The following is a 21,265-nucleotide window of genomic DNA, read 5'->3' as shown; positions in this document are numbered from 1 at the left end:
CCCCAAACAAGACGATGTCTGGTATTTTATCTCATTACTTAGTTATTCAGCATTAATTTAAGAATTAATTAAATTTTTATTGAATTATAATAATAATCATTTAATATTCTAGTAGTTAATTATTTTATTATTATAATAGTTATTTTATTTATTTTTTGTTTTTATTTATTTATTTAATCATCTTTCCTGATGGCCTTCCATAGAGCTCCAGCACTTCTAATTTTAAAAATTATTTAAATTCCTGACTACAGCCGATGATTGCGAAAATAAAAGTCAAGTAACTTATTTAGTGATAATTAAATAAAATAAAAGCCAAAGCTTTTTTTTTCGCCTTACTTGGCATTTATTATATATATATATATATATATGTGTGTGTGTGTGTGTGTGTGTGTATATATTTTACATTTAATTATAATTTATTTGATATATATATACATTTTACGTTTGGTAGTATTACCGATTGCAATAAAAAGGGAGGTGCACATCTAGATGTTATAACGGACCCATATACAAAATTTCAACGTTCTATAACTAACCGTTTTTGAGTTATGTAAAATGCATACATACGTACTTACACATCACGAAAAAAAAATCCCTTTCAAGTATCAACTTAGAGTCATAATCATTAGTCATAAGTATCAGCTTAGAGTAAATGGGATTACATTTAACAATAAGTTTTTTTGGAAAAAAAAAAAGAGAGAGAGAGAGAGAGTCCTCCATTGTGTTCGTACGTACAGGCGTCAGCCCAAAAAATAATTCACATGGTTTCCGTAATCGTCAAAAACGGATATTTCCGTTAAATATGATACCCAAAAGTTTTCTCAATTACAATAATTACTACCATTTTATTTGATACAAGGAAGTAAAGAACCTATATTAACCTACATATTCTTATATAAACAATACCTAAGTGCAGTATATAAATATTTCAAATCAATAAAATCTGACTATGGCACGCTCAAGGAAAAAAAAAAAAAAAAAAAGAAGAAGAATCATCTAAATTTTCAAATTACAAACATAAATAGCAATAGTAAAAAGCAAATACAAAATAACGCTTCACGCTATCAAAAGTGCTCATTTTCTTAAATATCAACAACTAAATAGTATTTCAACTAAAACACATAATGTAAACAAGAGTTTGCCCGATGCCCAAAAAAATTCAAAATTATCTATGAAAAATATGAGCGCATTGTGAGCGCATACGCAATATAATAAATATAATATGAGCGCATACGCAACCGTATCATTCGTATTAGAACAGCAACCGCATCATTCGTATTCGCATAGAAACCGCATCATTTGTACTCGAACAAACTGCATCGTACGACAGATGTGAGTAACGAACAGATGCGAGTAACGAAATGAATTTGTGAGTACCGAATAGGTACTTCGAGTCAACCGATGTACCCGTTACTCGGTAACGGATACATGCGATTTGCTCCAGCTCTGCTCTCTACTGCACCGAATTAAGCTCCATGCAGCTACTCTGTATGCAAATTATTATTTATACTTTAATAGTTATCTCACCTTAATTTACCCTGCTTTGCCACCTATGTTTCTTTTGCCCGAGGGCACGGTGCTTACGCACCTCTATTCAAAAAATTAAATGCTAATATCTGAGGCCGGATAATTATTGGTTAATACTCTTAGCAGTAAATACCAAGTACTAGAATGACGACTTGACTGTTAATGTAAAAGCGCGTTCGTCAGCTACGTTTCGAGTGTGGATGGGCCTTTACAGGACTTGAACAGTGGAACTTTGTAACTGAACAAGAAATTATATCTATTCATAGAATTGAAGAGGAAAGTACCAGCACAAAAAAACGAAGCAACTTAAACAACTTACAAATGTTTACTAAATGATAGAAATGTTTACTAAAGTAAACAAATAAATAGTAAGTTTTTTTTTGTTGCAAATTTTGATACCCTTTAGATCATAATTGCTCGTTATTTCATAAATTACGGTTTCATATTTTTAATTGTATAATTTCTGCATTCCATCTTACCAGATTTAAATTGATGATCTATAATCTAGAGTAACCCCTAACCTGGAATCACCGTGAGTCCCGATTATGGACTTTGTACTGTATTATATTACAGATTTTATATTAAAATACGGCATTACATTTGATCACAAAGCACAACTGAATGTGTGTTTGGAATGTGCCAAAGTCTATGAGCTAAATTTTATTGATACCTATTCTTTTCCTCATTCCTTTTTTCATAATTTTACAGACTGTATATAAGTAATATAATTTGTTCTAGTTACTTTTATCGTCATTTCCCAAACATGTGTTCTCTCTCTGTATATACATATGTGTATATATATACTATAAACATATATATATATACATATGTGTATATATATACTATAAAGCATCTAATGTAAAAGTAAACTGGAGTCAAAGCAAGGCAATTCTTTAGCAATATTAATCATTGCATCCTTGTATAAGAGGTTTAACACAAAATCTAAACAATTCAAAATTTAAAAAAGAATCAATGTAGTACACAAATTCAAAAACAAAAAATGCAAAATTTTACTTTAGATGCTTAGAAGTTTATTTTACTTCAATCCTGCAGCTATAATGCAGGACGGGTATAAAAAATTTGTTTTTTATTTTTGCCTCTTATTAAGTTTCTTTATGTATTTATATGCATTGGATGGCCAATAGGTCTATTAACATTTGAAAATTCAATAATTTATGAAATAATGAAGGTAAAGACATAAAAACTGACACACATGCTTGAATTGGCATTGAGTTTTACTGAAAGAAAAAATACAAAAAAAAAAAAAAAAAAGCTAGCATACAACACTGGGCAGCAAAATGACAGTGACACCGCATTGAGAATTGTGTATAAAATGAGTTGTAGTAAAAGAGAGTATCATTCCCTTTATGATTTTGTCACTTTTCTATTCTTGCGTACGGGTGTTGGTCATGGTGTGTTGCAGATTTATCATATCAATTATTATTGGACCACTTTTTCTTCAAGAAAATGCATTGTTCTGCTACTCAAACTGGCAGTGCGATGGATGAGAGGTACACTGATATGTTGCAGAATCGCATTATCTCTAGCCTGGCTAATAAAGACCTGTTGGAGGGTATGACTTTTGTGCAGGATGGCACTTCACCCCACATTGCTACGCATGTGAACGATTCCTTGCCCACATCGTGAGGTTACCTGAAATTACATGTCTACTGTGATCGTTTGACCTCATTAGGGATACTACAAGACAACAACTGATGGCAATTTCTCACCATACCTACAAATATGCTGTACAGTGCTGTTCATAACACTTTCCCTCGACTATATAAGTATTGTTGGTGAATGATGGCCAACATGTTGAAAATTTGTTATTAAGACAATAATCTTTGCTAAAAAATCAATTGTTATGCTAATTATTGCTTTTGTTATCATAAGAAGTGCCCATCTGTTAGGTAGTATTTTAATTAAAGCAAATAGTATCATGCAACTTCACTGTATTTCAGTATTAAAGTAAATGACTACTTGGCATTTCTTGACAAGAATTTTACTGACTATTGGACTCAAACAGCTTAAGAAACATGATTGAAACAAAAGAAGATGATTATTTTTTTTTTAAATTTTGAAATGCTTTGAGCTGTAAAATGTTTTATCAAATATGTTGAAATAATTTAAAAAATATGGATTTGAAACATGTAGCATTAAGTAAAAAAGTGTTACAATATTTGTTTTTCAATATTTAAATAAATAAGTGATGAGAGAGCTTTTTTCCTAAGCCTGCCTATGCATCTTTACCATATCTTTACCTGAGAATCCATCTTTACCTGAGAATTAATTTTATAGTAAAAATTTAAGCCCTTTATAAAAATTTTCCAATTTAAAAAAATTGGAACCTTGAACCTTAAAAATTTTTCATTTCTAGCATTCCTGCTGTTTTATAAAAACTGATGAAACAGTTTAAAGAAGTAAAGAATCAAAAAGTATTCGAAAAAAGGTTTTTGCTTCAATAAACATCTCATCTTTGGCATAGACATTAGCTCTGACGTAAATATTATTTTTTTTTTTCCCAGTTCTAAACAAAACACAGTTTCATTACTATTATGAAAATGAATAAAACTGTTTTCAATTTTCCATTCAAGCTCACCATATCAGGCAATGCAGTGTCTGCAGTTGGCAGTAACTATGCATTCATCATAGACAGTATTTTAACTTTTAATTTTAGCTATGTTGAAAGACTTTTGTTCAAGCTAAAATGAGATAGGAAAAATTAAATAAATTACATTTAAGCTGAATGAAGGCAAAGTTGTCTTCTCTCTCTTTCTTCCAAAAAGAACAACTTTATATTTTTTCTGTTTTTAAAACTGGCTATTCGTTTGAAAATGAAAAGAAGATGAAAGAGTCTGACTTAATTTATCATGTGATAAAATTGCATTTCAGAACATTTCCATTAATCATTCATTTGCATATTCTTTGCAGTTTGCAAATTGTACAACCAGACTTGGTATTGCATTTTCTCTGTCAGGTAATGTATACAAAGTAAAATAGCACAGCAAGAAAGAAAACTAAATTAGTAAAAAATTAAATCTTTAACATGAAAACAAAGGAATTAACTCAGTAAAAAAATTTAAAAGAGAAAAATATACATATACATCTATTTAATACAAAGAAAACTATAAATTTTTGTATTTACATGGACTCTCCGCAATATACTGCACTCAGTTCTCGAGTGGGCAATATCAGTGTTCTTTCTCATAATTTTAGCCTAAATAATCAAAGAATAAAATGTTAAAAAATTTACATTGGTTTTTAGTTTCAATGATTTTTCATGTGAAAAATTCAATATATTCATAAAGAACATTAAACATTAGCAACTACATATAACAGAAAACAGGCAGTGAAAAATGCATAAATATATGAAAGTAATTTAACAAATATTCTCTATTTCTATAAAGCTAATATAAATTAATTTCAAAAATAAAAAAATGTATTATTACTGCAAACTAATTTACAGTATCATTTAAATTCTAAGAGCATATGTAAATTAAGTGCATGTATCTAAAACCATGAAAAAATAGACAATTCCAAAAAATTAATCTCAAATATTTTTTAAGGAATTTTTAAGACCAAATTAATTTGCATAAGTGAATAATTGTTGAGCAGGCAGGAGACAGACTTAGGGATAGTTGGCTCCAAACCTAACTCTTCAATTACTCAATTTGTGTTTTGTCATCCATATAGGCTAGGGTACAGTAAAATTAAAAAAAAAAAAAAAAAAAAATATCAAATGTTGTCAATTATTAAAAAACAAATTTAAATTAGTAGGAATTTTGAGAAATTTAGCAAGTAAAATAACTAGAAATTAAAATATTCCTGTAGGGAAAGTTTTCAATAGGCAAGTTTCTAAATTACTTTGGTTTTCTACTCTTAATTATATTGACATTTAATTAATATTTTAATTAAATGTCAATTAAATTTAATTATTTAATTAAAATATTCGTTTTCTACTCTTAACTATTTTTGGTTTCTACTGGAATTTGGTTTTCTACTCTTAATTATATTGACATTTAATTATTATTTTAATTTAAATTAATAATTAAATATTTAATTAATATTTTAATTAAATTTAATTATTTAATTAAAATATTCATGTAGGAGAAGTTTTCAATAGGCAAGAGTTTCTAAATTACTTTGGTTTTCTAAAAAATTTGGTTTTCTACTCTTAATTATATTGACATTTAATTAATAATTTAATTCCTAGTCATTTTACTTCCTAATTTTTAAATGAACAATTATTCACTTATGCAAATTAATTTGGTCTTAAAAATTCTGTAAAAAAAATTTTGAGATTAATATTTGGAATTATATATTTTTTCATGGTTTTAAATATGTGCACTTAATTTACACATGCTCTTAGAATTTAAATGGTATTGTAAATTAGTTCGCAGCAATAATTAATTTTTTATTTTTCAATTAAAATTTCTTAATTTATATTAGTTTTATACGAATAGAGAATATTTGTTAAATTCAAATATCATTCCTTGCAGCAATGGCACAAGAAAATTATTTAAATTTACTATATTTTCGTGAAACAATATATGAAAGTAGACATTCAAACAAAATATACAAAATATCAGCCATTGTTTTATGTATAATATTGTTTATATTATAAGCATATGGAATGTAAACATTACAACACACAGTGTTAAGTGTCACCCATAATCTTATAAATCTCAAACACAACATGTTATTTATACTCAGTCTGTTGCATTAGTTTAATTTAACAGCAATGCATTAAAATATAAGAATTTTCATATGCATTTCCTACACAAATAACAATCTCAATGCCAAAGAAAGTGAACTTATTAGCAGGTAATAACTCAGCTTGTAAAAACATGCCGAATAATGATTATTGGAGAAGTCAAATGACAAGAATCAGCATTCATGTTTGACTTCTCCAATAAAGGTAATAATTTACCCAATAACATTACCAGATATTACAAAAATAGCAACTTCCATTACCAGCTACAGAAGATCTCTGTAAATTACAAATGTGTCTTTCACAAAAGAGCTCCAGTTCAGGGAAGGTGTAATATCAACCAACAATTCCTTAATATTTCTGATTTTATCTCCAGCCATAAGGAATCAAAGGGCTTAACTACAAGAAAATTAAAGAAGCGTAACTAATTCATCTGCAAAAATGTACCAAACAGACCATGATCACAGAATGCTCTAAAACTCTTAACCAGGGAGAATGCCTAAAGCTAATTAGACAATTTTTACATTTTAACATGAAATCAGGCTCTTCTAAGTAGTCACTATCTTTAGCTAATGACTTTACTTAGCTTGCTTAATGTCTAATAATCTTTACTTATGCATATTTGTTTCAATGCAAATATGCTGATTGGAAACTCACATTGTTGCCAAAATGGCACATAAAGATAGAAGATGGGATGTTGAGAAGATTCTCAACATGCCTCTATCATCTCTATGCACATAATCGTCACAGCACAAATCATCCTTCTCAGTGCAGATTTCAAGCAGAATGCTTGACTACATGATTGCAGAGTTTGCAAAACAAGTTCTATATCTATAGGCTTGCAAATGGAAACAGAACAGCTAATCAAACAATGACACAAACCTAGTCATGAGTTGACAGCAGCTAAATTAGAAAACATTTGAGTGAATAAGTGCATTTGAGTGCTCTACAAGAATGTGAGCTATTCCATGTGTGCAGGGGAAAATAATGCAGATGGAGTTCATAGATATGCGGAACGTAGGAACATCTAGAAATTAAGTAATTTTAAGGTCCATCAACAAAAAAATTTCAAGGACCTATCAAGCAAATAAGAACTGAATAAACTAAAGCAATAACCTACACCTGAACTTTGCTTATGCAATTTGTAAGAATAAAATAAATCTGTAAGTAGGATGCATTATTATTAAACATAATGTAAGTTAAATATTAGATTATTAAAAATAATCTAATATTTAACTTAGATTGTGTTTAATGTAAAACAAATTCAATAACAAAATTAATTTTTCATGTTTTTTGAAGTAATTAGAATTAAATTAAAAAATTTATTGAAAGATTAACATTTTGCACTTATAATAAGCCTACATATTTTACAGAAAATTAGTGGCTCTTTGTTTAATGTTTTCTAATAGTTAGATTAACATCAATTATTTCTTTTTTGCCTTATGTCATCACATATTTGCTCAATCTACAGGTATATGTCAAATATTATAAGTTAAAGCGTTAAGTAAAATAATAATCAGCATGACTCAAAACAGCAGGTTTCTTGGTGCCACCACACTTGCTTGCTTAAAGACAGAGAGCCGCAGATCAGAACAGATGTGAATGCCTAATATTGATATGTGCTGAAAGTTAGTTGCCCTTTGACCCAGTAAATGTCATAGCTTTGTGTATATTTGCTGAAATTGTAACCCAGTTAATATACAGTATTTAATATAAAGTTCTAATAAGCCACTGTAGTATCAGAGACGATAGGTTGTTTTGTATTATTTTAAGGTCTCATTAGCTGCAAGAAATAAATTTTTGTGTTAATTTTTACATTTTTGTGTTGTATTTTGCATACATAATAAGGATTAAGGAAAGGAGATAACTCATCTTAGCATGTAGATATAATTTCTAAGTGTGAGCAGTTAGTTGCAAATAATCAAATTACGTAGTTAGATATTCTTAGTAATAAAAAATTTACATTGTTACAATTATATATTTTTTATTTCTAAAAAATGTCCATTAGAAAAGCACTAAGCATTTAAGAGCAGTTATAATTTATGAAACTGATTCTAAAATGACATTAGCAAGAAAAACAACAAAATGTTTATGCATCTTTTTAATTTGACCATAATCCAGTATTTTAGCTAATTTACATAGATTTCCTTCTCTTTAGCATCTTTTCTAAGTTTATTTCTTTCAATAAACAAATCAATGTTCCCAGTAGTCTTTGCTTCATCTCCTAATTTGTTAATATTTCAACAATGTACCTTTGAAAAATAATTTTCTCCTTCTTTATAAAACCAATTTCTTTTTCAATGAATTTCCTCTTCATTTTAGAATTTTCAAACTTAAGGATTGTTATTATTCTAAAGAACTGATTGTACTTAGAATGTATCGAGAAAACTGCTAGTTTTATTTCTTTACAATATGAATATGGAAAACAAACATACACTGATATAAGGCCAAGATTAGCACCGAAGCCAAAGTCGCAAAATTTTTAGAATTTAGGGCAGGCACTGAGAGACATGATGAATAATGGATCTTGTAACTAATTGTCATTTTTAAATTTCTTTACTTTCTTTAATTGCTTTGATTTTTGTGTCAATTGTAAAGATAAGAAAATAAAGGGAAGATAAACATATTAAGAGAAAGCCTTCTGGGATCAAAACGAGAAAATGCAAATAATTTTCTTTTCACTTTTCTTCCAACAATTTTCCTAAAAATATGTAATTTATCATAAATTTCCTATAAAACACATCCATTATATGTTAATACCATTAAGATACTTTTCATTTCATCACAATTTTCTGGAAATTGTGCATCTATAAATCTTGCCTTCAAAATTAAAACCTACAAATCTTGACTTTAGACCTTCTGAGGTGCAAGTCTAAAATCCAAAAGAAAAATTATCCCTACCAACTCTGTAAAATAAAAAAACTAGAAGATTTTTGAAAAAAAAAAAAAAAAAAAAGAAATCAGAAAAGAGAACAGTAAAGAGAATTTTCGAGAGAAAACTGGTACACATTTAAATATTCTGAAACAATTACCAGAGAAGTGGCGTAGTTAGGGTGGAGCAAGGAGGAACATCTATCCCCGGGTGCAGCAATCCAGGGGTGCCAAATTGATGTTATAAAATTTTAGAATTAAACATGTTTCATTCTTGGCACACAGAAAGGGCGGCAAAGTCACTGAAAAAAATAGCTATGCCTCTGACAAGAGAAAAATCTCTTAGCATGTAAAATATTTAAAAAAAAAAAAAAAAAGATATCAATTTTTAAATAATTACAGAGGCATTTTTTTTTCCTGAAATATATTTTGGAAACTGTGCTTTATAGCATTTATTATCTTGTTTATTTTTCAGAATCAAAATATTTCGAAGTCACCAAAATGATGTCACTTTAGCCACCCAACCAGAATAGTGGTTAGTGACTCTGACTGCCATATTGAAGGGCTCAGGTTTGAATCCCGGAGAAGGCATGAATGTTTGTAATGGTATATTGTCTGTACCCCTTTAAATATGTGGTAAGCAGAAAATCCTCTCGAGAGGTTGATGATAGAGCAAGAGGTGTCAGAGACCCTTGTACCCCTTCCCGACAGGTACTTTATCTCAAAATTGGGGGTGGAACTGAATTAAAGTCAGGCTGCTACCAACAACAGGTGCATATGAATCCTTGCCACTAGTTTTAATGAAAATAGTTTTATTAATAGCCAGCATCGTGAGCTCAGGTGGCCGCATAACTGGACCCAACCTCAGTTTAAGACTTCTATATTAGGCAGGAGATGGACCAGTCAGCCAAATTTCAACTCCAACAAGAGCATTTGGTAATTCACTCTCCTACCACCTGTTTCATTCTTACAGGCAACAGACTTTAATTTGAACTCTCTCGCCCATGGCTGATCTGGGCCTGGAGTTTTGAACTGGGCTGTGGCTCTATAGGCCTGGAGAATTTATTGGCCATTAATAGTTACCTGCCCGTACTACACAGGATGCCTAGTGCCACCTGCGGGCCCCTCGAATAAATGAGGACAGAACTCCTGCGAACAACCACAGGTCACGGAGAACTACAAGCTCATACAGGGTTCGTACACATTTCTGCACATGAAAATTAAGTACTTTTAAGGACCATTAATGAAAAAAATTAAGGACCTATGAGCAAATGGGAACTGAATAAATTCAATTAAAAATATTATCTATGCCTGAATTTCACTTTTGTAATACCGTCCTAAAAATAAAATAGGTCTCTAAGTAGTCTGCATTATTACTAAACATGAATTAATTAACATAATTATTAATAAGTTTGAGAATAAAATAAACTTTATGCAATTTATCAAGTAGCATTAAATATTTTACACTTACAACAGATGGACATACTTGAAAGAAGATAAGTGACATTTACGTTTTACTCACAGTTAGCTTTATGTTGATTTTTTTAAATGTCTCACTTTGTCACGTACTTTTTCAGTCTAGAAGTTCAGTAAATAGCAGGTAGATTTTATGTCAAACAGCATAGGTTAAAATGAGAAGTAAGATCATAATCAGCATGATTCAGAACAAAAGACTGAATGTTGTTACTGCTGCTGCTTGTCTAGAGAGAGACCTTCTCATTAGAACAAATCTGAATAGCCTGATGTAGGTTCACAAGTGTTGAAAGTTAGTTCGGCTCTGTTTGATGCAGTTAGTGTTGTAGCTTCGTGTAGAGTTTCAGGGGTTATAACCCAGTTAATATACTTTAAGGTTCCAATAAGCCATTAAAGCACCAGAGGTGATAAGTTGTTTTGCATTATTTTAAGTCTCACTAGATGCAAAGAATAAGTTTTACTTGAATTTTTACGTTTTTGTGTTTTATCTTGTGACTACAGTGAGTATTAATGAAAGGCAATAACTTGCTTTAATACATAGAGATAATTTTTAAGGGTAAGCAGTTAGTTATAAATAATTAAATTAGGTAATTAGACAAACTTAGTCATTATGGATTTACATGGCCACAATAAAATTTTATTTTTTAACAATATTTGTTAAAAAGCCCTATTAAAATCAAAATCTAATCAAATTTCACAGTTTAAAATACATGTAATTTATAACATTGATTCTTAAACGATATTAGGATAATTACACATTAAAAACTACAAAACATTTATGTTTTGTAACAACAACACTCAACGAAATATTTATCCGTCATTTTAATTTGAAGCCTTCCCAAACATTTTGGCTAGTTTATATTGATTTCCTTCTCTTTAAGCATCTTTTCTAACAATTAGAGATTTGTCTAAAAATGCAAAATAATGCTCTAGCTAGTTTCTGCGTCAACCTAACTGCTTTATGTCCTAACTTGTCACCCTCTCCACAATGTACCTATGAGGGTTTACTTGATTTGGTAAAAGTTAAATAGTCGAAACCCCCCAACTGATGTGAAGCAAACTATCGCTATGTCTTAAAATAACTAAAATATCAGACAAAGGTTTAAATAAGCCTCTTATATGAAAAGAACTTAGAATACAAAGGCATGTTCTGATGCTAACAAAATCATTTACAGCTCATGGTGATGTACGAGGGCTATCCAGAAAGTAGATTACGTTTTGGAATAAAAAAATAAACAAAGTATAGGAAACATTTTATTATATACAGATGAAAGCCACACTCAAATACTACTTTTCTACATAGTCACCATACAAATTAAGGCATTTATCGTAGCGATGTACGAGCTTGGAAATTCCTTCGTCGAAAAATTCGGCCGCCTGCGCCTTCAACCACTTCGTTACCTCTTCTTGCAGCTGTGCGTCGTCATCAAAACTTTTCGCTGATGATTTCGTGCAACAAACTTCGCGAAATTTGTGGAAAACTCAAAGAAAGTTCCGTTATTGTGAAATTTCGATTTTCACGGACTTTAGCATCGACTTTTTCGAGAAGTTCGGCGGTCACTATGCTGGGTCTCCCACTTCGATCTTCGTCGTGAACATTGGTTCGGCCATTTTGAAATCTTATGACCCACTGACGCACTCCACCTTCAGTGATAATGTTGTCCCCATACACTTCACGAAGCTGCCGATAGATTTCTATCGGTTTACAGTTTTTTGCAGTCAGAAACCTTATTACTGAGCGCACCTCGCGGGATTTTCAATTAACGCAGACATTTCAAACCGTCACAGTATCTGAACGGAGCACAGCACGAACCTCTCACTAGCACGGCTAGATGCAGACTGAGCTGCGCAACGCTCTGACCCCAAGATGGCCGCGCTAGCCCCGCCCCTAGCGGACACAGACGGAAACGTAATCTACTTCCTTGATGGCCCTCGTAATTAAAGAAGAACAGTGAAATTCAAACTAAAAGTGTGGACTAGTGGTCAAAGATTATACAATTTAATTTTAATTTAATCTGGCTCAGTATCTCTATCATATGAGGAAATAGAAATGGGAAATTATAATAAAGGCTGAAATCATAAACAATTGGGTGATTTACATAATAATAACTGCACATTTTCTTTGAAGAATAATTTTTTTTTTGTCTTTATTATTTTCTTTCTTCAACACATTTCCTTTTCATTTTAGAATTTTTGGATTTAATTAAAGATTTCTGTTATTCTAAAAAACATGAAATGCATTTAGAATGTATATAAAAAGGCTAATTTTATTTCTTTAGTAATATGAAAATTCAGAAGAAATATATATGGTAAAGGCCGGTTACAGAGCTGTTGTGGCAGAATTTTTAGAATTTAGTGTCACACCGAACAACAAAATCTTGAAATGGCAAAATTTTTAGAATTTAGAGCAGGCATTGGAAGCAGAATTTAGGCTCCACAGAGATTGCATTGAGTGGGAAAATGCTTAGTGCCAGCTCTGTGTATGATGCATTAAAACATATTAGATGAATCTTTTAAATTGCAAGTTTTCAATTTCTTTATTAATAAAAAAAAATCCCTTTCTATAATTTGCCTGCCCATGTGACAAGATTAGAAGCATTTTTGATATTTTCCATGCTTGTGTCTAGTGAAAACTAGAGAAAATAAAGGGAAGATAAACATGTTAAGAAAATGATTCTAGTATCAGGAGTAAAACATTCAAATATTCATTGTTCTTCCAGACGTTCTCCAAAAAGTAAGAAATTCATTGCAAACTTTCAATAAAATAAATCCATTACGTGTTGGAGACATTTTTCATTTTATCACATATTTCTCGAATCTTCCAGAATCGTGAGTCTATAAATATTGCCTTCAAATCCTTCTAAACTTTCCAAGCTGCAGTGTCTAAAATACTAAAGAAAAATTATCCCTACCAATTCAGTAAAATCAAAAAGCCAGAATTTTGGAAAAAAAGGGAGGGAAAAAGTGTAAAATTAATTTTATAGAGAAAACTGATACATATTCTGAGAATTTTGAATATTCTGAGACAATTACATGGGAAAAACTTTTACTATGAAAAAATTAAAAAGAAGATATTTTTAACTAATTACATAGCTAATTTTGCTTTTGCTAAGAGCCATTTCGTAAATTGTGCTTTATAGCATTATACCTTCTTTATATTTATTATATTATTCAAAATATTGTATAATAAGTTGCCAAAATGAAATTTTATAATATGACAGCAAAAATTAAAAATGTTTTATTTTAATGTTATTTTTTAAAAATAATTTCAATATTTTATGAACAATATTTTAATTAAATGAAATTTATCAATGTTAGGACGTTTTGAAAAAAAATCGTCCAAAAATTCTCAGATCTCGGAATTAAAAATTTTCTATAGAAACTGATCTTAAAATCGCCAAAATGTTCATAAGTCGCCAAATTTAGAACAGTTTAATAAAAGAATTCCCATCTTCAAAATCGAAAAGTTGTTTAAGAGCTCTTTATTGGAAAAAATGAATTTCGAAATGCTTATATCTCACTTCTTGCTTAGAAACTCTAGTATCCCATCAATTATATTAGAAATAGACACAAATTAAAACCCATAAACCCATTCAAAAGATAATCATATATGCGCCAGTGAATTGCCAAAAATATTCCACCAAAATGCTAATACACACTCCAAATGGCAATTGTAAAAAAAGACAGAAATTTCAGATGATTAAAATTAAGGACCTTCTGCTGATTTTGGCCAAAATTAAGGACCGAAAATCGATTCCAAAAAATCTAAGGACTTTTAAGAACCGTTCGAACCCTGCGTCATAATTTTATACATGAGCAGTTTTTAAAAAATTAGCTCTCAAAATTTTAGCTCCTCAATGTTAATTTAGTTTGGTATATATTTATTAATCTCTCTTTTTTTATTAAACTTGTTTGATTCCTCCTTCCACATTTCAAAATTTAGGTTCATTCCAAATAAAATTCACCTATTTTTTATGATTTATGTTTAAATAATTTTTATAAATTTTTCAAAAAAATTTTTGAATTATAATCTATAAAAATTTTACAATCATTTTAAAGTAGACGTATTTTTAAGCATACCTGCAAAAAAATTGCAGTTTTTATTCCAAAATTTCCAAAGATATACGTTAATTTATATATTGGCCCATTTTGAAATTTGGCATAACATCAAATGCAGTTTAGACACTTTGCCAAAATTATTTGGAAGTAGAAATGGACTTTTTTTCTGCTCACGCACAATGTAAATAGGTAGGCACGAGGTGCCTTTTTTCCAGCTCTGGCATAATGGAAGGGAAAGGAAAATTGGTTGCACATGTTAAGAAGTTTGCCAAGTGAATTCCAGCTCCGGCATAATGGAAGGGAAAGGAAAATTGGTTGCACATGTTAAGAAGTTTGCCAAGTGAATTATTCTTGGCGCAAATGAAAAAAAAATCTACCAAGATAAATTTTTAAATTTCTCCGTAAATTCCTCACCAAAGTTTACAAAATTTAATATCTAGCCATAATTTGAGTCGTAGAATCGAAGTATGGAAAAAAAAATTGGTATGTTATTTCAGAAAAAGTCCGCTTTTGTGTCAAAATACCTATGTTAGAACAATGCTGTATATAAATCTAATATATATCCTAAGTCGCGCTTTCGAGACATGAAAAACGCAATTTGAATTTTGTCAATCGGCCCAGTAGAACGGGAGATATAAAAGACATAGAACTGTTCTTTTTTTTTTCGGGGGGAGGACAGTGTACCTTTGAGGATAATTCTGCTGCAAGCACAAAATCTGTTCGTTCAAGGTTTAAGTCCTGGCGAACGGGCTGGCTGCATAAGTGTTTTCGTGGTTTTCCTCATGTGTAACACGGATATGAGCCAGTTTCCCTTAAAAAGACCTCCAAGGGGCATCCCTACCTTTTCATATAGTGCCTAAGGACGGAGCACATAATAAGGGAAAAAAAAAGCACAAAAGCTGTTGTAAATGTCCTGGATGTGAGCCAGCCAGTGTCTGGAGAATACAGACATTGAAACTGGATGATTATCCTCTGGAAGTCAGCTCTGCCTGATGGTACCTACAGGAAATTTTAACTGTCGCTGATGAGGTTATGTTTGTATGTTCAAGCACGTTTAACAACCACAATTCTTATCCTTGGGTACATGATAATCCCATGGTATCAGATCCCATGCCTACCAGGAAAAATTCTCCATTAATGTTTTGGCTGGTATGGCACATAACTAATTAGTAGAACTGTACGTTTTACTTAGTTTACTGAACAGCTGCATGACAGTATCCACTTCCTACATGATTTTTGCAGGAAATTATTTCCTACATTCCTCCAGCTGTTCACCTATGAATGTGGTTCCAACATGATTGAACAGTAACATCAGATATTACCTTGATGCTATTTATGGCTCATAGTAGATCAGAAAGACTGGATCTTTTATTTGGTTACTATGATCACTAGATTTGACATGCGTGGTTTTCTTTTTCTAGAGATACTTTAAAAGCACAGATATTTGTGTTGATGTCATTAGCATATTTTCATTTTGTTATACATTTTATTGGAATTTAAGTCATTAATTATGAGTCTGCAAATCTTCTGTGCTACAAGAACTACAGAAAAATGGCCTCAACATTCAACCATTATCAATCTTTTCATTTTTTTAATTTCTCATTTCTCCAAAGAAATGCTCTAGACATTTGCTATCATTCCTAGAGGTACTGGGCACAACTGAACGCTTTGCATTCATATGCGACTTTCCTTAAATTTAGATTGTTCTAATATTGGCGAATATTTTTATGATTTTTTTGAGTGCCTTATCCATGTCTTTTATCCCTATCCTTGAAGAATTTTTCAATTCAAAGATGACCTATGAAGTCACAGTAAGTTGAAGCATGACCATAAGGTGAATAATAAAGTCCAAAAAGCTCTTTTCTTCAATGTACATATACAGCATTCTTAATGATAACATGTTTTGAAAGTTTTATAAAATAATCAATTAGGCACCTAGAAACTTTCATTCTAGGATAATTGACTGATCTGCATCATTCCCAGCACAAATTTATGATAATTCTGTAGTGAGATCTATGACTTGAATTCCATATTCTCCTAAAATGTTGCTGTACTCTGAGAATGGCAGTAAGGGAGAAGATGAGCAAAATTAAGAAGCTTGAGCAAAACTTCTAGGAAGCAAAAATCTATGAATTTCTAAGAAATATGTAAATCTTCAATGGTCAATTCAAATAAATCATCAGCAAGCAATTTTAAAGCAAACTTGCTTGTATTCATGTTAAACACAGGGAAAACTTAAAATGCTTATGAAACCAACACAGTGAATCCAATTTGATTACCAGTGTTTGCAGCTTTCATCCATCCAGCTGTTGATGAGCTGTGCTGTGCAAGAATTTGGTTTGTTCACATGTTCCTTTAGCCTTTCCATAATTTTTTAATTGGTATATGGGAATTTTTTTGCTATATGTTTATAATTTGCAATCCATGGCTCATTCTAAATTTAATTCCAAATTTCTGCAGAATGTATCTACTGATGCAAAATAGTTACTGGATAATGCAAAATTAAGGAATTTATCACAAATAAGTAAGAATGGCCAACATAGAAAGGAAAAGAATGAAATAAGATTGTGTGAAAGGAAAGATATAATAGATAAGGAAAGGTACATGGTCTGCTGAAAGTAATTTGAGCTTAGATGATTTCATACCATTATTTCAAATAGTTATTTTTTACGACTAGGTTTTAAACAACAAATATGAGCAATAGTACTACTGCCAATAGTATTCTTTCTGTTGAGAAGTATATACAGAATCTGTGAAGAATGATGTGGTTGTACTCAGAGGATGCTGGTATAAAAAGTGTTGAGAATAAGTTTGAGAAATGCAAAACAGAACAATGGAAGCAAAATTATTATTGTATCTCACAATAGTTTGTGATAACCATTTTATAAACAAAACTTATACTAACTAAATTTGATATTAGAAAATATTTCATGTTTGCATGTAAATAAGTTTCATATTTTAAAAATATTAACTTTAATATTTTGCATCATTTTTTGGGTACATATTATATTGGGCATTATAAATTGCAGAATATTCTTGATTAAAATTATGATAAAGAATAAGATAAAGAATTTAATAATAATAAAACATTATAAAAAAAATTCTTTAAATGTTTTCCTTGCCAATTTCATAATACTGTATCACATTAGTATAAATAGAAAAATTATATTCTTCGACTTTACACAAAAGATTACAGAAGAGAACATGTTAAAATTAAGTAAAGCAAACAGAAACAGGTATACCTTATTCACAAAAAATTTAAGTAAAGCAAACAGAAACAAGTATACCTTATTCACAAAAAAATTAAGTAAAGCAAACAGAAACAAGTATACCTTATCCACAATCTTCATAGCAAATACTTTTTCGGAGTTCTGACCAGCTATTTTTCGAACCAGAAAAACCTGAAATTCCCTATATCAGTTAGAATTAATATTAAACAGATACATAGCTACAGAAATGCCCTTTTGTAAATCAGATTTGTATACGTTTAAAATATCAAATTAAAAAACCGATATACAATTCACAAATCAAACTAACTGCAATAACTAAATATTGTCAATACATACAAATAAAATTACAGAAAACTTCTCAAATTCTTTTTAATTGATTACTTTAAAGCATATCAAATTATTAAAAATCAATTAAGAGAACAGATAACTTTACGGTTAAATGAGTAAAATATAGAATTGCATATCTTAAGTGCAAAAATGTAAACAAATATTTAGTTACTTTCTTAAATGAAAAATAAAAATTGAAAAAGCAACACTTACTTTATCAAAGCCTCCTTTCCCTAAAAATGACAGAATTTTGAAATCCTTAACACCTGTTCGGCTAGGCTCATTATGTACCACATCAGAAGAACTACCTGATGAAACTGAATCAATTCTATTTACAGAAAACAGAAAAATAATTATTGTCTGCTTTGATTTGTAACATCCGATTGATAAAATATATTTTCGTCACATCCAAGACAACAGTTTTAAATAAAGTAACTGCAAAGTATAAATTTATAAATATATCTTTATATAATAATTCTTTTATTATGTGCATGACTCTTCATACAATATAATGATGACAAAATATATAAATGAGACAAAATACATAATATGAGACAAAAATAAAAGTAAAGAGAGAGCTAATCTACATTACAGTTAAGATTTTTAAAGGAAAAACTTAAAACCAAACTTCCTAGTCACAATCTAAAAATGAAACTCCTATATTTCCCTTTATTGTAAAACATTTTTATAAATACGTTTATTTAGGTTTATATTTTGAAGTTACTTTTTATTTTTTGATTTATTGCATATTCTTTTAAATCCAGATGTTTTACCAATATTTTTACAGTATTTTTTTAGGCACCAGAATTGTGTCAAGGTATTTTTCTAATCTGCTTGGGAATTAAATTGATCTAAAAGCTTCATTTAGATCCTTAAATCGAATTTACACTCAACTAGATTGGGAAGACGAAACACGATTCAAATTTCCTTAACTGTTGGTGATTTTATCAAAAAAAGCTAATACACTTTGAAAAGTCAGCCTTTTTTTTCATGAAATCAGCAATAATTGATTTAATTAATTTTTTTTATAATGTATCTTTATCTGAATAGTAACTTAGTATGTTACAACAGTTTTCAAATTAAAATAAGTTTTTACTTTAAATTTTCTGGGAAGATCATCTCTGTAGTTTATAAATTTAATTAATCTTAAATGGATTAATACTAGATTTTGGCTTTGAAAGTCCATTCCGAATTGAAATTTTTATCTACTTGATGGTGGTTAATTGTCTAACTGAAAAGAAAACAAATTTTATGAACTTTTCGGCCTATAAGGATTAGACTGATAAAGACACAGATTACTTAAACTGTTTGGTTAATCTTCGGATTATGGTAACTTGGCGATTTTTTGGCAACCAACCCTGCTACAGCAACCTGCTAGTTTTTTTTTTTTTTTTTGACGCCATTTTGTTTTCACAAAGTAAAGTTTTTTTTTTTTTTTAACTCAACATTTTTTTTTTACCAACCTGCTAGCCGAATTATGCTTATGCTAGAACTTTTATGGAACAAAAGTGCTTAATCATGACGAAGATAAGGTGCGAAATTGGGAGAAAGTGCAGAGTCACTGCTTGCCGCGTTTTCAAGAATTGCACATACATGGTATCCATGTACACGTCGACCTATTTTCACTTAAAAAGCCATCCCAGAATTGCACAAAAATGGCATTGCACACACTCTTGGCTTTATCCATGTACACTGCTAAAGTCCTAGCTAGTAACCTTTATCGCCTTACCAAAATGTCATCAAACTACCTGTTACCATATTCCAAAGATTAGCCAACTGTTTTTATGAGATTATTTTAAGTTTTCAACTTTGTGTCATTGTTGGTTGGGAAACATGCTGATTTAATTACTGTACCAATAGCTTGATAACAATACCCCAGAGGGGAAAGCATTAAAATGCATTATGTTTTAAATGACTTTCACATTTGGCTCTGTGATCATTATTTGCTTTAAAACTAAACATAACTACTATTGCAACTCACATAAAAATATTCCCTTTTTTTTTTACTAGTAAAATAGTTTAAGCTATATTAATAAAATTAAATTATTCTTGTAATTAATAAAAAAAAGCATATCCTTACACAATTTTTGTTTCAAAATACAAGTGTACTTCAAAAATAAAATTTTTGCTTGCTATATTGCAGTTGAGGTGAATGAAGGATGTTGCAATTAAGGGCTAAAGAGCGTCATGTGGTTCACAGGCTGCAGTTAAGAGGACTGACAGCTGCAGTTTGGTTATGTATATTAATTAAGTTATATATTAATATATATAGCAATGTTTATCCAGAATTAATTTACTTCAATATGAAAAGAATATTATGTTTACTTACCCTACAGTTTCACTTTCTTCAACATTTCTATAAATTCCCTTAAAATAAAAAAAGAAAAACCAAGGTTACATTTTGCTTAATAAATAGATAAATTTGCAAGAAATTATGTTTTTAAAACTAAAAATGATTAGTAATATTATTCCCCCTATATTTTTCTACTAAGCAAAGTCAACTGCAATTAATGAACACCATGGGCAATTTCAAAAAAAAAGTTTTTATGATTTCACCATTTCTCTCAAATCATATTCTTTAAACCATGAAAATCATTTTGGCAAGTGCATTGCAGTATATAGGCTAAAATTTTGCTTGCTATAGTGTTTAGATGCTGCTAAAATTTAGCCTGATCTGCAAACATTATTACAAGTATCCAGGCCATGAATCTACAAAATATATTAATATCTCCAGTTACTCAAAATTTACAACAGAACAAACACGAAAGGGGATAACACAACCACCTTGGTAAAGTTTCTTGATTTTTTATTAAACGAAAAGGAATGGTGATTTATAATTGCAAATTTTATTAATTGCATGCATATATATTCTACATTATATTTAAAGGAAAAATCGATCAGTAAACCAACAAACGAGTTTTTTTTTTTTTTTTTTTTTTTTAATTGTGATGAGATATGGTGATTGCTTTAAGACAAAATTCAAAGCAATTTTTCCTTTTATGATTTTGCAATGAAATTCCTGCAGAAATTTTGCATGCAAATCTTATCAGCATATATATTAAAACTG

At 29.9% G+C, this 21,265-nt stretch overlaps 1 protein-coding gene and 1 long non-coding RNA gene across 2 annotated transcripts in view; one reads left to right on the top strand and one right to left on the bottom strand.

Annotated features, from left to right (window-relative positions):
- Positions 1-20,625, bottom strand: part of LOC146993813 (ribosomal protein S6 kinase beta-2-like) — a 72,652-nt gene extending 52,027 nt beyond the window's left edge. The window contains exons 1-4 of the mRNA XM_085826548.1: positions 20,528-20,625; positions 18,412-18,526; positions 17,974-18,042; positions 4,673-4,744 (exon numbers count right to left, since the gene is read on the bottom strand). Coding sequence (XP_085682674.1) covers positions 4,673-4,744; positions 17,974-17,991 — 90 coding nt within the window. The 5' untranslated portion in view covers positions 17,992-18,042; positions 18,412-18,526; positions 20,528-20,625. The remainder of the gene's footprint in view (positions 1-4,672; positions 4,745-17,973; positions 18,043-18,411; positions 18,527-20,527) is intronic.
- On the top strand, positions 758-3,744 carry LOC146993814 (uncharacterized). The gene is made up of 2 exons (XR_015043902.1): positions 758-1,895; positions 3,489-3,744. It is a non-coding gene; the product is annotated as an uncharacterized LOC146993814 (long non-coding RNA).
- Positions 20,626-21,265: the final 640 nt, after the last annotated feature.

Source organism: Stegodyphus dumicola, chromosome 11, assembly GCF_044657685.1.
Source record: "Stegodyphus dumicola isolate Sdum_Otavi_A_Nest chromosome 11, ASM4465768v1".
Classification (NCBI taxonomy): Eukaryota; Metazoa; Arthropoda; class Arachnida; order Araneae; family Eresidae; genus Stegodyphus; species Stegodyphus dumicola.
This window is presented reverse-complemented; position numbering and strand designations above follow the sequence as displayed.